At 42.5% G+C, this 17787-nt stretch overlaps 1 protein-coding gene across 1 annotated transcript in view; it reads left to right on the top strand.

Moving 5' to 3' along the window:
* The first annotated feature begins 10584 nt into the window (after window positions 1–10584).
* The window catches only part of insrb (insulin receptor b), a 66438-nt gene continuing 59235 nt past the window's right edge, over window positions 10585–17787 (top strand). Inside the window, exon 1 of the mRNA XM_017406994.3 lies at window positions 10585–11836. Within this exon, the coding sequence (XP_017262483.1) occupies window positions 11743–11836 (94 nt within the window). The 5' untranslated portion in view covers window positions 10585–11742. The remainder of the gene's footprint in view (window positions 11837–17787) is intronic.

Raw genomic sequence — 17787 nt, 5'->3', positions numbered from 1 at the left:
AAATATTTATCACTATGAGTGACAAAAACAAACCAAACCTCTGATCCTCTGATTATTGGTGCACCGCTGCTGATTTTAATCTCTCAGTTTGTCGCCTGCAGGTGTTCTGGAGGTTTCACTGCTTTCATATTTGCCGTTACGCTTTCCCTCAGCGGCACCATCCTCCCTGTGAGTCTGGCTTCTGATTGGACCGCTGAGCATCACCAAAGGAGACAACTTTCACCTCTCACACAGTATTTGTGATCTAACCATCTGTGTTAGAATTCACACTGCTGTTTTTCTAACTACTTCTGCATCCTTTGAGCTATTTGAGCTCAAAGGATGCAGATTTCATACTTTGTGACTTTCAGCTCATTCAGGGGACGGGCGCTATGACCTTTGGCTTTTGTAACTGTTCTACTTTTCAACGTATTTAACTTTATATACAAATATTTTCCACATAGAAATACATTAAGATCTCTTCACTTCCTTCAAAACATTGTTCTCTTTAAAATCTGCTTCAGCACCCCTGCTCAGCATCTGCCTTCTTCTGCTACCTTTAGCTTTTAGCTGCCATTCTGCAACTTTGGTTTTAGCCAGCTTTTTGCTACTTTTAGCCCGAGCTTTGGTTCCGTTTGTCTGAGCTCACAGAACTCAGTTTCAGCTTCTTCAGCCCTCAGCACTCACACTGAAGGCTCACAGAATATGGACCTCCTCCAGTTGAGTTTTTCTTTTCTAGCTTAGCTGTGTTTTTTAGTTTCTGTCCATGTTTGCTTGTGTTTTTCCTTTGTGTGCACTGAGCCTTGTGTCACTCCCTGCATCAGTCCCAGCTCTGTGTCAACATGTGGGTTTAAAGCAGCAACCTTCCAGTCTATTTATCAGGCAGCGCTGGGCTGAAAGAGTCCCCAGAGGAAGGAAAACCTCCCTGCTGACTTCTGTTCAGCCCTTTGATGTATGGAGCACAGGTAGCTGCTGAGAGGCTTAATTTCTTGCTTCTTTGCTCTTTCACCTTCCCGTAATCCAGAGTCTCCCAGCAGGCAGAACTGACGGCTGCGGCTGGTATTAACGGGGAGCTTTGAGGACACAAGCTGGTCGAACATGAGACGGCAGATTTCAGGATAAATGCGGCTTTTTCTTGCTTTCAGTGCAGGACTCAAACCTGCCTGGTTCTCTTGTAACAAAGCATCCCGTTCTCATCGTTAAAGCTCGCCCCATAATTGATTCATGGCCAATAAAGCATCAGAAGGACTCTAAGTTTTACACAATGTCATCTGATTGCTGAAAATTGTAATCCTAGAAGGCAAGTTCTGGGATAAAACATCTGAGAAATAAAATGTATATACTGCACTTTATGTGAAAAGCTGGAATATTTCCCCTTTTTGGATTATAAACATGTAAAATACAGCAGCAGCTGGTGAGCAGAGGGTCTAATGACACATTTAATACAAACTGTTTCTGTAAGCTTGCATTCAAAACCTCAGACAGGAACTTGTTGGTGTCTTGAATACAGCATGTATTTTTTTGAAAACCGGGCCTGGAACTCCGGCCTGAGCTTGAGATATAAAACCCAGACTGGGACCTGTCCCGGGTGTGTGTGAGGGGGAGCATTTGTTGACCTGGAACCAGGCAGCCTCGGTGTTATCTTCCTCATCACCTCAGCAGGTGCAGGAAAACCTCCTCAACAGAAGCAGATAAGACATGCATACCAGTCAAGGAGGGTTTTTTTTTTTTGGTTTCATCACATTTTTAAGTTGCATTTTAGCAACAGACACACAAAAAAAAGAAGCGCCACGATAGTCGTCATCGTGTTGATAAAAGTGTGTGATCCTTGGCCCGGCTGGATGGTTTCAGACCAAGGTTCCTTCCAAGGGTAACTCCAGCGTCACCCATCGGATGTCTTGACCACACAGGTGGTGCGTCAAGGTTGGCCAGATGGTCCGTGATGATGAAGCGTTGTTATGGTGGTGGTACATTTTGGCAAATAAAAATCTCCAAGGTTTTCTACAGCTTGTTACTTTCTCTGTGCAGCCCAAATCACAAAGAAGTGCGTGTAAACAACTGAACATACCGAGTTCTGTTAAATTCCCATGGTAAAAGTGGAGCAGACGGTGCATTTGACATCTGCTGCATGACTTAAAAACACTGTCTGAGTAAAGGGTGACTAATAATATATAGGTACATTTTGCTGCTGCTTCTGTCTCCTGTTCACCTCCCTGTTTTCACTGCAGCACACAAAGAGGAGGAATGTTGCAGCTGGCTGAAAGATCGGAGGACCGGTGACACGACTGTGAGGAACCTTGACCTGATTATTTACCATCTCGGAGATCTTTTGGGTAAAGCCTTGATGACACAGCTACATATGACGCAATGATCACCTGTTGCTAAGAGCAACTGAACAATTAAGACGCCATCGAGGGTTTTTCCATCACGTCTTTGAGTTTTACAAGTACTGTGAATGCAGCTCCCCACTTGAGGTCACGGAGCTGTCAAATTAAAGGCCTGACCTCATACATGTGACAGAGCATGGAAGAAACCAGGGAGAGGTATTGATAACAGTTCGGGCTCAAGCAGAGCAAACAGTCTTTATCGGCGAGACATCTGAAAACACAGGAAACCGATAGAACCCAGAAAAAAAAAAAAGCAGACAGATGAGAACAACAGCTCTAAAACGAGTAAACGCACAACCTGGTATGGCTTTATTTGTCTTTCTCTTATCTTCTGTGGATTTGTTGGCGTTGTTGTGTCTTATGTTTTAAAGGCAGGTGTTGAGGTTTAAACACCTCTAACGCCTAATTTCAGCTAAATCTAAAATAACTTTTCACCCCTAAATGTTGGACCACGACTTTTACCAACAATAAATTCCGGAAACACATCAACAATAAAAAAATATTAAAAAAAGAAGAGCTCTTGACATGTTGCGCTGATGCGGTAACAACATGTTCCCGGGCGTCACCTGTCTAATCTCACCCTGCATCCTCGATGAGGCTGGTTATTTTCTGCACACTCTGAATATTTATGTCCTAATTTGGGCTATTCGCCCCCCCCCGGCGTTTTATTTATAGTGAGTAGACGTGCTGTACTTTCACAGAGACAGCCCTTTGTTAGGCATGCAATCAGCACACGCACACACACTCGCGCACACACACACTCTGTATGCCACTACATTACAATAATTCCACCTTGCGTAACTCCCAGGCCTCTCGCTGAACTTTTTTAACACTCATCCACTTCCTCTCATCCTCAACTTCCTCGTCCCTCTCCTTGTGAGAACATAAACAAACACTGTTTTTATTATTGTCACTCTGGGAAGTTTCAACGCCGCCACCCACCCGCCCCTTCCCCTCGCTCTGGTTCCTCCTATTCCCAGTGTGCAGAGAGCCCCCCACCCGGGAGGTCAGAGAGCAGGGCTGTGGTCAGTCAGGCCTGAGCTGCAGGATGTTGAAGTGCAATGCCTCAGGGCTGAGGCCAGAAATAGGACTTGAGGAGAGCAAAGGGTTAATGGTTCCTCGTTCCTGCTCCTCTGGAACGGAAAGGAACACACACACACACCAACACACACCTCAGGCTTTTCTGTCAAACCAGTGACAAAGAGCTCAGGCCTTGTTCCACAAGGTCAAAAACAATAGCAAAAGGTGCTCGGCGGGGGTGACCGCTTGGCAGTTTGTCTGGCGACCATGTTGCTTGTAATTTTGTTTAAAGATGAGCAGACGTGTGGACCAGCTTAGCATCAAGAGTAGCAGTTAGTCTCCTGCTCCCCCTGTAATTGATGCAGCAATCCGTCTTTGATCCTCTGAAAAGAAACAGTTCTCACCTTGGATGTGGCGTTTGCAGCGTCCAGGATGGGCGGTGTGCAGCAAGGTCCGTTTCCTCTGTAAACACTAATACAATACCGCTGCATTTATCCCATAATCGGACCTTGCTCTGCAGGAAGTAATTAAGTGTTTCCCCTTTCTCTTATTTGGCTTTGCTCGATGTGTGCGGTATGAAGAAAATCACCTTCGTGCTTCAGGTTTACTTTGCGAACCCACCTGAAGGACATTTCTGTTATTTACGGATTGGCTCAATGACACGCCTCAGCTGTACATATTTAAAGTAACAAAACTACAGAAAATAATGGTATGTGTCCTTTCAGTGTTCACAGCTTAGTCGGTGGGGTTTGTGCTGCTCAGCAGAATAATAACACAACAGCTACTGTCGTTTGCAGCCTGAATGTCCTTACCTAGTCAATATATTTAACTTTTTTTAGAGTTTTTGGTCAACCTTTAGATCTTTATATGGATGTTCCACATATGTAATCAATTAAATATAGTAAAAATCTTGTAATTAAGCCCAAAAAAATCTGTTTTATTTTCAAACTTTCAGCCCATACTGAATGTAGTGTCCAACCTCTGCTCACGTTTTTATGCGGGGCCTCTGTTGGTAAGTAGGTGGAGTAATAGTTCCCATATGGGGTGGTCCTCAGGGTCCATATTGACCCACTGTTACCTGTCCACACTGATTACACCCTGGTACTGAGCATTTTTGTATTAGCTGTGGCTGCCATCTTGAATTGGATTGACTCTTAAATTAAATTGCAAATGTGCACCCAATGGTAGCTTTCTGACAGTTTCATTAAAATCCGTCTCATGGTTAATGAGATATTTTGCTAACACATTGGCCAAAAAAAGACAAAAAAACAAAAAAAAAACACACACACACACAGGATCGTCTACAACTCGCTACACTCCAGCAACAATGGCAGCTTTTCTCCGGCTGCATTTTTAACACAGTGCTTGGAATAACAGAGCAGGTAATGTGCCATTTTACCGCCTCTCCAGGATAAAATATGACCCCCCCGGTCAGAGGGTCAGATGAATGCAGTCAGAGGGGGCACAGAGGGTCATTGTCAGGCTCCCGTGTTACTGGAATCCTGGGAATTTTGATCCCCGCTCTGATCTGCACTCACGAGTCGCCCTGCTGCTGATTTCACATGGAGTTAAAAAAGGGGGACTGAAAAAACCCAAAACTACACAGGCACAATGGACTAACATTAATTATTACAGTCGTCCTGTGCTCACAAACAATAATTTAAAAATAGCATTCCTTGAAAGAATACAGACTGGTGCCGCCTTACATGCCACAGTTTTAATCAAAATTAAGGAATTAAAAATAATATATTAAAAGCTAAATATTGAAGAGGACGGGGTGAGGGTGGGGTGGGGGTTACATCCGGGATGGGGTCACCTGTCCATCACAGGGCTGTAACTCAGACAGACATGAGTGAGTGATGGGAGAGTTTTTGGACGGGGGGGCAGAAACCAGGAGCCAGTGCTAACGACTGCACCATTTCACTCCACTGCAGGTTTTACAACTGAACTAATTAGAGCTCCAGATTAAACTCCTATACTGTAAAACTGGAAGCATTTTGTGTCTCTTTCAATCCAGCTGATTGAAATGAGATCTGACAGCTGAGTGCATTAACACACTTCTGTTACTCGCTGCTGTAACGTTGCATCTTTTAAGCAGTAAAACGAATGTTTTAATCCATTTTTCTGTTTTTGTACAGAAATAACCCTTTTACGTGCAAACTGCAGCAACAAAAACACACCATCTATGTGCTCCCAGCTCAAAAGGAAGTGTGGGATCCGTCATTTGATGCTGTGCAGTGCACATTGCCTTTTTGAACTTGAAAACTCCTCTTCCTCTTGAGCCTTTGCTGCCCGAGACATGTGTGTCTGACCTAACCTTGACCGTCCGATATATTTACTAAGCCTTTCCGGCTGAATGTGTTGCTCCTGTTGCCACTCAATTTGTGGATAAAGCTGCCAGCGACACATCCTCTCAGGAAGAGGATGGAGCCATTTAAGTCTGACATAAATGGCTCCTTTCCAGCTCCTTATCAGAGATAAAACAAATCCTTTAACCCTGGATGTTGCCTCATGGGTACCATCAGTGTGAGAAAGAAGACTTTTTTATTTCACATATGGAAAGGGGGCGACGGACGGAGAGAAAAAGGCGGGTTCAGGCTTGGGGTAAAGCAGGGAGGAGAGGACAACACGGGGCGACCTTGGCTGCCTAATCTGTTTGTAGATAAATGTGTTTTGGCTCAGGTGTGGGAAACCAAGGCACTATGGCATGACCAGGAGGAACACACACACACACACAGAGGGGGACAAAACACGGGTGGACACGTGAGATCTGTAAGTCGGGACATAGGACCAGAGATAGAGCTGTCACAGAAAAGGAAGTCAAATCTTTGCTGTAAAAAAATAAACTGCGAAGATGTACGGTATGGTCTTATCTTCAGAAGGACTGGAGAATCCACGTTGTCTGCATTCAGGACAATTTACAGCCAGACTGTCACATTTGCTGAAACTAATTTAGTTCCATTCATCCACAATTTGGCCTTTAAGGGATGACAACTTCCTGTTTTACACAGAAACTCATTATTATGAGCAGAAGAGGGAAGGTACTTTAGCATTTATTTATGCCTTTTGTGTGATTCAATTTAACCAAGTTGATTTATCTGTTTTTAATTCTGTGTAGTTGTTTATCTGTTTTTTGTGATTTATTCTTTAACTTTTGTTTTCCTGTTAGGAATAACCTGATTCAACATGGAGAGTCATCCCATCGCATCAAATCTTTTTTTTTTTTTATAAACACCATATTCCTATTCCACAGAAGCTTTATGGTGTAATATTAGACAGTCATCAACTCTGAGAAGAATAAAAAACGGTGTGCACCCTCTGGTTTATATGTGATTACATTCAGCTCAGATTGAGGGACTCCATGGGGTTTAAAAAGAAGCAACAGAGATCCCTAAAACACTAATCATCAACACGGGGAGGAGGACCAAGAGGATAATCCAGGAATGTTTTGTCTCCCTAAACTAACGACCCTTCCCTCGGTGGGCACAGGACACGCACACACACACACGTAGAGCTCCTGCATAAACACACCAACACACACACTTGTGCTTCCTGACTCCCAGGGCAACTAATTATCGAGCTTTCTACAAGACAAAGGGGAAGATACTCTCCCCGTTCAAATGTATTAATCCCTCCGTTTACAGGCTGAGGCGAACGCTGGGAGAACGAGCGGGAGGTTATCCTGCCTTCTTTGAGTGTGAGACAGACAATAATGCTGTGATGTGAGACACAAGAGCAACACAGATAGCTCCATCTGGAATAATTCACTGGCATGTGAGTGCTGAAGACTAACGCACTCTGCAGAATAACAAAGAAACAGCATTCCTTTTGAGATGGAGGGACACAAAGAGGTGAGAAATTAGAGTAAAAACAGTCAAACTTAATAATTTTTATAATGTACTACAATGTAAACAAACTTTTTTTGTCTATGTGTTGTGAAAGAGCAATCCATTGTCTCCTCTGATGGCTGACTCGGATTTCACAGCCACAACAGGATCGGATGCTGTATAAAATATAACATCTGGGAAATTTCCAGAAAGGGAAGTAACTTTGTGTTAGGGCGTACAGGTAACGGGTTAGTAAACAGTTTAGAAACCCCCGAACACCAAAGAATAAACAGATACTCTAACGAGTTATTGATTAATCTGCAAAGTGATCTATATAAAACAACACACACCTAAGTCAGCGGTGAGTTTGCAGTACTTTTAAGAACATCTTACCTGCTGTAGATAAGTCACTGGATTACTTTAGTTTGGAGAAACAGCTTTATTTTGACCAGATTGGCAAACTAACAGCTAATCCAACTGGGGCTCCGGCCAGAGCTTCATGCAAACAGGATTTACATTGCTGTCAGTTTTGCATCCCTGGGTTATTTACATGGAGTTCTTTGGTTACAAATAGCGGCGGCAGCAGTCAGCTGTAGCACTTCTGGTGCACCTACAGCTGTCGTATCATGATATTTCTGCTGGAATAACCGTTTAAAGCAAAACTGACACGGGGATGTAGATTAAAGAATTCAACTTTAATTCTTCAAACTGAGGTGGTTCAAAGAGCTGTGTACAACAGGTAAGATATTAACTGCTTATAACTTCATGAAAGAGCTGAACTACCCCTGTCGGAGAAAACATTCGGATCTTTCAACAATAAAGCTCATTCTTGCACCAGTAAAAACAAAACAAACCTTGGTGAAAGCACTTAGCTCGTCACGTTGCTGTTTTTAAAGGACTGCGTGTTTCTTTTGAGGCCCCAAAAAAATGAAATCTATAAAAAATAAACACTTACATTTGAATGTTTAAAGGCTCATCACATATTGATAAAAGAACAATAAAGTATATATAAAAAAGAAATCCCTAATTTGCAAGCATCATGATGAGTTCCTACACCCTTAAAACGCTGATAAAATTTTTTTTTTTTTCATTTAAACTCCTCTCACTTGCCGTTTTAGTCAAATTGAATCCTGTTTGTTCTCAACATTGTATTCCTTGGTCTCTGTCTGACACTTAAAATAAGTGATTTGTTGATTCTTTTTGGTGCCACCTGCTGAACTGAAGTCGTAGCACAACGGAGCTCCATGCATGCACTCAGAACAGCACTTTAGGTGAGTTAGTGGAACAACAAGCCAATCGTTTGACCTCCTCTACACCCACAGGAAAATAAAAAAGGGAGAGAAGTCGGTGTTGTGCTCAGCACCTGAGAGGAAGTGGGACAAGTGCGAGGAGGGGAGAAGGAGAGGAGTGTGTTTGCCTCCAGTTGGCGTCAGACGTCGAGACTACGACAAAGAGATCTGTTTTGACTAGATTCCACAACCCTTAGTCCTTCAGACCTGTGACATTTAATCTCTCTAAGACCTCATTTGCTCTGTTCGCTGGGCAACAACATTCCTCAGATTAACAACAAGCCTGCTCAACAGGCTCCAGGCTGAGCGGAGCAGCAAACAAGCTGCACCTTTACCCCTAAATAACCTAGTTTTTCAACGTGAAGCAAAATGTCTCGGCTATCCTGTACGCGCAGGAAAACCTCCTGGTTTTTTTTTTTTTTTGTAGTTCATATCCATCGGGTTTTATTATGAGGATATTTGCCTTGCAAATTGGTCAGAACTGCGTGTACCTTTCTGCAGGCAGGTATTTTCCTCTCCAGCTGAAGGGCAAGAGGAAGAGCGCAGTGTTTACACACAGGTTTATGACACAGGGCGGTTTTTGTTTAGCCCACAGTCTCACTGACTTATAATAACAACAACAAAAAAATCTGTTGGAAAATAAACAATGATCGTAAAAAACAGTTGCACAACATTTGGAGGCCTTGGTTCGCTCCTGGCTTCTGGGATCACAGTACCTTCACCTCAGGGCACGGATTTAAAATCCTCTGCTTTTTTTTTTAATGCCACTGGTTTCAAAAATATTTGTCCTCCAAACAAAAGTCTTTTGATTTGTGTTGAATAATGAACCTGAAAATTACAAAACAGTTAAGATGCTGTGTAAAATGTAAACAAGAACACAGGTAAGTAACTGCCCAATCGTATAAACTGCTCTTTTATGACAACAAAGACAGCACGTCAGGTGACAGATTAAAGTTTATTTTAAATGTACTACCAGCATTTTTCAAATTACAGGCCTAACATTCCTTAAAGAACTCATATAACCCTCCACCTTTCAAGTTGACATTTCAAACCAGTATCATCTTACGATTAGAGGAACAGAGTTATACTCATTTTAAACCAACTTTGTAAATAACGATCTGTATGCGCTTGAAGTATGTGTTGGGAATGACTCTCACCAACTACCACACCAAATCTGAGCTCAGTGACTCTAAAATAGACTCAGTTAAAGCTCTTTTTGTGTTGGCTAAGGTCGCTTAGCTGTGTCGACCATCTTGAACAGTCTATAGATCCTACACTAAATGTGTGCGATCTTTGATCTGACAATCAGCAGCACAATAAAAACACGTGACTCTGTTGTGGAAGTCGGTCCGAGGCGGTTCAGAAACCACGGTCGGTGAGGACACTTCGTGGCCCTGACCACAAGCGAAAGTTAAACCTCCACTACGGAGAAGATCCACACGCAAACAAGATGGGAGCCTTCTCCGTGCCAGAGCTGAGGCGGACTGTAAAACCATCCTGATTAATCCAAATGTTACACCTGCTGTGTCCTCCAGGCTCAAAAGGAAACACTCTTATCAGGGCAGAGTTTAAAGGTCACCATTCTGAATGGTTGTGGAGGTTAAACCTCTTTTTGTTAATTTAACAAGGAAAATAATTACATTCAGCCAGGACTTCTAGTATGTAATGACGTTGATGTCATTATAAGACAGACTATTGGGATTTTTAGAAATGCAAACACAGAAATATCAACAAACACTTAGGTTGTATTATGTTTTGTGTCCAGGTGGACAGATGTAAAATATTTCTCACTGACATTTTATAACTCAGATTGAGAATAAAAATGACTTTTAAACAATTGCATCTCTCAGAGGACCTAATAGGGTTGCTTTGACTCTATTAGGCCATTTTAACTAAAGTTTGTTTACACCGAAACCTCAACTTTAAGGCCTTTTTCCCCTCCTCTCATCGCTTATTTTAATAATATTTCCTAACTTCCGGTGTGCGTAAAAAGGTGCGTTCAGAGTCCGGATCCGGTGTGGGAGGAGCGGCGCGCGGCAGGCAGAGCCGTGTTTTCCCGCAGACCGTGCGTGGCCCAGCTGAGGTGACTGGCAGGACTTGTTTACTGCTGGAGAGACTCGCAGAAAGAAAGACGGAACAGAACGGGAATACAAGTTTTTTTTGTTGTTTGTTTTTTAACACTTGACCCGTCTTTTTTAAGAAAAATTTAAAGTCTTCTTTACCTCATTCTTCTTTTTGTTGTCGCTGTCGGAGACGGGACACTCACTTTGTGTGTTTTGTTTTATTGTAATTATTATTATTATTTCCACCGCCGACGCTGAAACCTCGTTTGTTTTGGATTAGCCTGCTAGCATTAGCCGCTAACATTAATCTGAGGAAAGCAACGGGCGGCGCGCGCGGCTGCCTCGAGACTCTCCTCGCCTCACAGAAACGTGCGCTTTAAACACGGACATTATTCTCCATTTTTTTAAATTTGTTTTTCTTTTTCCCCTCCCCTTTTTAATGAGTCGGAGGAATAGATAGCGTTTGCCTTCCTCCGCCCGTTTCGCCTGGTGGGGAGTGGAGTCGTCCGCGGCGCGGTGGTGGTCAGCCAGCGGGGGTGAAGGAGTTCAGAGGAAGGTCGGAGTGTTTCTGTTTTTTTTTTTTTTAGGGAGGTGGGGGAGAGAAAGCTGCACGTTTTTCCTGCCGCGGAGTTTCCTGGGATGTGCTCCTCTCGTCGGTCTTAAAAAAGAAAGAAAGAAAGAGAAGAGAAAAGGGATCGGAGAGGAGAGACAGAAAACGAGCCTCCGCTCCGGTTAAGGTTAAACTTTCAGCTCGTTGTCTGCGGGAAGGAGCGGAAGAAAACACTGGTTTTCCAAAACTGCAAACGGGGAAAAATAACAAAAAAACCCAGCTTGTTTTCAAACGTGCATTGCACGATAATGGACCTCAGCAGGGGACCTCCACAGTAGCTTTTTGAAGCTGTTTTCCTTGAATTAAAGCGGAGCTCCAAAACCCCTCAGATGAACGTGGACTGTTGCGTTCACTTGTCGTGGGAAATGAAGCTTTTTACGCGCACTTGTGCCACCAGAACCCAAGATCACGTTATTTAGCGGCGTGGATTTTTTGGGGGGGAATTTTCACTTTTTAATTTGTTTTTTGCTCTTTTGATATTGACTCTGAAACCCTTTTTTTAAATTTTTGACTGAAGATTGAAGTTTCTCAAACACCGAAGAGAGGGGTGCGCAACTTCAGTCCAAGATGAGGCGGTTGACGCTAAAGCTGCGCTCACAAATGGTGTTTTTTATCATCTGTACCTGTATTATATGTCATTGTGGACTAATTACCGGTGAAAGTAAGTATTACTTCGTTCATGTTTTTATTTTTAAATTAAAGCCATGCCACTGCGTGTTTTCAGAGATGTGTATTTTGGTGTTTACTTGTGCGAAAACAATCACCTTAAAGCCTGTTAAACCAATTAGAAGATGGATTATTTAAAAGATTTGGATATTGTTTAGACATATGCACTTAAAAGGGGAAAAAACTGAGTATTTTTGTTCAGGCAGAGGAGCGACAAAAACGCTCTCGAAATGTGCGATTATTTGTTGTTTTTCGTGTCACGAGACTCTCGGCTACGTTTTCGCGCATGCTCAGACGCGCTCGGCTTTAATTGTGCGGCTCGTAATTTCAGCTGCTGTAATTGATAATCCTCCGTTAGGTTGGCTTGGCGGGGCGGGGTAGGTAGGGGAGGGGAAACCTCGCGGGGCCGTCTGGCGCACGTTTCGGGCGGCCTGTGGTGCCGCTCGGTGGGCCGAGCCCGAGGGCCAGATTAGTGGCTGCGGCTGGACCGGGGTGGTCCGCGGCAGCGAGCCTAAACTGGGAGCAGCAGGATCGGCCCCGTGAGCCGAAAGAGGCCTCTCATGGCGACACACACACACACACGCTGCTGCTGCAGCATCCTGGATGTAAACAAATTATCCACCGGCGCTGAAAAGGTGCAGGATTAACCCACGCCGCTCTTCAGCGCCACATCGTACCCGAGTAAAAGGCGCCCTCCTCTCCGGAGGAGTGGAGGTTTTTAATCAATATATGAAGGATTTAGATACGTGTAAACATGTCAGCTGTCCTCAGACAACAGGAGGTGATCATAGTCCCGCTGCATGTCTAAAAACATGAGGGAGTTTTGTTTTCAGGCGGTGCATTTATCCCAGACATGGCTGCTGTTTTGATTCGCTCCAGTAAACACAAATGAGATTCTCACATTTCTCCTGGAAAGTTAAATCTCTTGTTTTATTATCTCCTAAAGAGTGTCGATCCACTTATTTAAAGGTTTTTTCTTTCTTTGGACTTCTTGTCAATCTAATGCTTGTCCTTTTCCTCAGCAGTGTTTTTTGTTTGTTTGTTTGCAGCCAAAGTCTGAAGACAAAAACTTTATAAGACCTTCAAAAAGCCTGGAAATCTATTGATCAAGGCTACTTTAAAAGATTACAAGAAAGTCTGGCTTCTTGGTCAAAAAGTGTAGAGGGAAGTGAGATAATTTAAACCTTTTTAAAAAGTTGTAATAAACTTTCATAAACTGATTAAATCTTTATAGGACACTGTCATAAGGAATAAGGCATCTTAAAGCTGTAATAGCTGTTTTGTAGAAGTTGTTTTAAAAAAAAAACAGTAAATGTTTCTCATCTTTGTTTACAGCTAAATTCGTTGATCAGTAGATCAGAATATCTCAGCTTATCTGTAGATGATCTCAGCCACAACTTCTGCTTTAACGCTCTGCAACGCTCAGTTTCCTCCTCGAAATGACTCCACTTCTGTCGACTCTCGTCCTCGCAGCTTTTAGTCGCCATTTCTTTTCAGAAGAAAAGTTATTTCAATTTATTTGGTGGGGAATTATGCTCTTTTAGTGTTTTTTAATCGCAGATGATGCACATATGCAAAACATTTCTGAGCAAAAATCGTTGGGAAATTGTGTATTTCAACAACCTTTATGGCTCAAATAGAGAGAAAGCGATTACAATATTTTTAAAAAAATTCCTGCAATCAGCTTTACCTCTGCATATTTAATCAACTACCAAGTATAAAATGAAGACAGTCAATACACTGTAGCCCACTATTTAGTTGTTTTTTTAAGCAAGAATGCTCTTCTCTATATTGTTTTTAAGTGTACAAGTTCTTCTTAGGGTTCTTAAATGTTTGCTTATTTAATTTAAGTAATTATTAATTATTTTGTTAAAGTAAAAATGCATATTTCCCCCCAAAAATTTGTAGTATATCAACCATAAGCTCTCTTGATTCTTTTTATTTTTTAAATATTCCATCAGTCGAACTACATTTTAACACGTCACAGTTCAGGGATAAGTCAAATGTTTAGCCATCAAAAATGAATGAAAATCTTTCAGTTTTTCTCCTTAAATCAGATACTATTCAAGCGTTATTTTACAATAAGATTAAGGAATTAAACTAGAGGAAACATTGTGTTTGTTTTGTTAGTTTGTCTACGTTGTGCTCCCTCACTTCAAATAAACATCTGAGTTGAAAACAAACTCGTTGCCCAAACTGAACAACTCGAACTTTTCCAAATTAAATTATCGCAGATTCTCCCTGTTTGTCAGTGGTTTAACCGTTGGCCCACATGTCTCCTTGTGAGATTTGTTTTCAGCGTTGTGGAGAATGTGTTGCACAAGGTGGTGTTTCAGCGCACGGTGAGCTCATCGTGAGCAGGTAGGCGAGTTTGAAACGACCTGACGTGATGAAGAACTTCCCGTTGCTGACGCCGTTTAGTATCACGAGGGGCTTCCAGTGGCCAGGTTAAGAGGAAGCGATCTGGCTGCTTTACACGGGTCATACATGCAGACGGAGAAGAGGCCCCTGAAAGGGGGTCTTTTGAGACCGAGCTGCTGATAGCCCTCCTTCCTTTGCCCCCCTCTTCCCTTTCTCTTGCCCCGCGCCTCTCTCTCGGGAAGTTCGGTACGTGTTATTGGCTGCTCGTGAGGACTCTGGGAAGTGACCATATTTGGAACTTATGAGATGTTTGCAGCGAAGGCGGGGGTGGGGATAACAACCAAAATATTTAAAATATGTCACTCTGTATCCACAGGCAGGGCCGATGTGCACTGCAGCAGCTGTGATCTGCCGACTGCACTCCAGAAAACAGACCAAAGTGTCTTTTACAGGTTGCTGATGGGATCGGACAGCTATCTTAGTCTTTGTTATCAGCGCATAGTTTTCTGAAGCAGCCCGCTGAGCTGTCTCTTAGTCTTACTCCTGCAAAACAAGTTGTGCAACCAGGAGCCTTCTCCCCCTTCTCGCTCCTCTCAAGCTTGTAAGCACAGCTCTGTACTTGGTGCGTCTGTTATTCCATAGGTTTTTTCCACTACGTGTGCTTTTTTAAATATATATTTAAAAACCTGCTTTTGTTACACAGTTTGCCTCACAAAGGTTCCACTCAGACAGCGTGAGAGAAACGTCCGTACCAGTGTGGTTTTATTCAGAATGACTGGTTGTTCTGCCACCTCTGCAACATGTGGAGGAATCAGGGCGATCGGAGCTGCCCTCCGTTTGTTTGAGTGTTCCCAGCCCCTTTGGGATTCTCAGGCACTCTTCACTGAAGTGCACATTGGCATTTTCCGACAATGCTCTGCATGTTGTGGAATGTCTTTGAAGTGGCCCACCATGTAGGTGCCTGTGTGTGTGTGTGCTTTCTGCAGGATCTCATCTCTCAGCTCCTGACTGGCCCACTTCAGGCCAGTTTCTAAGTTTTTGTGCGCGTCCAGATGAGGTAGCCATGCATGAAAACAGAGTTTCAGGCTCAAAAGCGGGCTCTTTTTTTTTAAGCACTCCACGCGGCCCTTTGACCCATCACCAATCCAATTCATCAAACAAACAAATTGTGTTACGAGATGTCAGGATTCACGAAGGGAGTGAATGAGGTGAAAAAAGACAATACGAAGCAGACGTTGCTGTCCTTTTCTAAACTACTTTATTTTAGGACACCTTAAAATGAATTATCCGAATATGAGGAAGTCATTTGGTGCAGATATTTATACTTTAGGGTTTAACAGATTAGATGTTATATAGAAACAGTGCGTAGATGAATATCTTTGGAATTTCTGCCGCTTTTCTTAGTCTGTTTGTGAAAAGAAAAAGTATTTTTAGATGCCTTATTTTGTCTAATCAGCTCCTTAATAACAGAAATGTAATTCATTAGTATGCAGTTAAAGACAGGAAAAATGTTGATATCTGAAAAGCTGTAATCTGTATGTAATTGAATTAATTTTCAACATAATTTAAATCCTGTAATCAGTCACAACAAGTACATTTAAACTGCATGATTGCTTCTCCTGCCTGTTTTCAGGTTGTAAACTAGATCATAGCCTTCACATCGCTGCTGTACTCCATATTGTAAATTAGGTAGTCTGTGTTTACAGAGGCATTTGATGATATGGGTCACTAACTTAGCTGTGTTTTACATTCTGCATGTTGACCAGGAAGGTGTTACTGTCCTGGAAACAGAAATTAGCTTTATTTAAGGTCTGCTTTTGGCGCACTTTAATTGTAGCTTCAAGTAACTGGCCGGCGCTTATTTTTTATGTATCTTTTGGCGTTTGTATAAAAAGACACAGTCGATCTGTAGTTCTGCTTTGCTAGTAAGATTTTTTTAAAAAGCATAAAAAGTTGGTAAATTTAAAATCTACTGGCTGTAGGAAACACCGCTCAGATTAGTTTTCTTCAACGCGGTTCAGAATCACATGCGAGTCGTTCTGTTCACTGCGAGGAGGAGAACGGGGAGCGGTAGAAACGAAACGTACAAAGAAACACGGAGCGTGTTTGTTTTGGCTTCTGGCTCAAAGAAGATTTGTATGCGGTTGGATCAGCAGAGGCGAAAAACACTAATAGTTTAACAGTTTTTCCAGGCATGTTTAAATGACTGAGGAGTTTGATGAGGATGTGCAGAAATCTACATCTGAATCCTGGTGGTTAAAGTTTGAAAACCCTCCTGGAACTTGAGGGCGTGTTGGCAGGCAGTTAACGTGTCCATCTTTGTCCGACACCGATCCTCTCGCTGTTTCAGGGTTTCCTTTTTGACTGGCCCCCGACCTTGTTGACACAGGAGTGTAAGTGTGAGTTAGTCTTAAAATGAACTGTGAAGAAACAGTTCCCCAATTAGTATAAGAAAGCAACACATATATATTCATGTTCTAGATTTAAATAGCAAAAGTTTGTACTAAAATATCCATTTGTTTTGAGTCTCAGTGTACCAGCTGTGCCATGAAGTAAATAAAGTCTGAACACTGATTAAGTTTTGATGCTTTTCATTAGTGCGGTTAATTTGTTAGGGTTTACTTGTCATAAAAGAAATACAAGTTTTATTGCTTTGCCAGTTGTGCCAAAGGCCAGAGGAAATCCACATTTTTCACATACCGCTTTATGTGCACAGCTCGGTGCGAAACCACAGATGCCTTCTTTGTATCTGTATCATGCGTTTAAGTGGGAGAGGGCACCGGGTGCGTGTGTGTGTGTTGTACTAAACCTGATGGGTTAAATTTATTTTGAGGCCTGTCATATGACTGAGAGGGGGCTGTTTGACACTCGGCCCAGTGAGTATCTTAGCAGTTAATTACCACCACACAAACACAGGCGTGGACGCAAACAACCGTAGCTTTGAGCGCCGAGCCGGGGGACGGACGGGTTCGAGCTATGATAAAATACGAAGAAAACGTTGGCTCCAGGTGATGAGTGGAATAATAATAACTCTTCGTAGTAAATGTCTAAGTAATTTGCACGTCTCACGGCTCTGTTGCCTCCCATCAAACATTTTAAGAACACAAAATTAAAAGTTTCGCACCTAACTGTTCCTAATAGGCAAAATCTTTGGTGACAAGCAATTTCAAAGAAAGGCTAAATATCAATTAGGACAAAAACAAGCTTCAAAGTACCACACTATTTCTTTTTTGTCAGTTTAGAATAAAAAAAGCACACTGTTGTTCCTATAAATAATTATTTTCTTTTGCTAAATGCTGGAAAAGTATGAATAAATTGCATGATGTGTCGGTGTTTCCACCAAGGGTTGGAGCTTCCTACACAAAAGGAGATATTTGGTTTCTAGTTTTTAAATGAAGTATTGAGAGATCATAGTGACACAGTTGGGGGTTAATGATGTTTTGCTTTGAACGGAGGTGATAAATTAATATTGTTTTATATTTTTAAGGAGCCAGGACAGTTAGTTTGCAGTGTCGCTCCCCTCCTGAGTTGGTGCCTCTGACTTCCTCTGAAGAGTGAAAGTTGGGCCGACGCTCCAACTCTTTC

This window comes from Kryptolebias marmoratus, linkage group LG24, assembly GCF_001649575.2.
Source record: "Kryptolebias marmoratus isolate JLee-2015 linkage group LG24, ASM164957v2, whole genome shotgun sequence".
NCBI classification, from domain to species: domain Eukaryota; kingdom Metazoa; phylum Chordata; class Actinopteri; order Cyprinodontiformes; family Rivulidae; genus Kryptolebias; species Kryptolebias marmoratus.
This window is presented reverse-complemented; position numbering and strand designations above follow the sequence as displayed.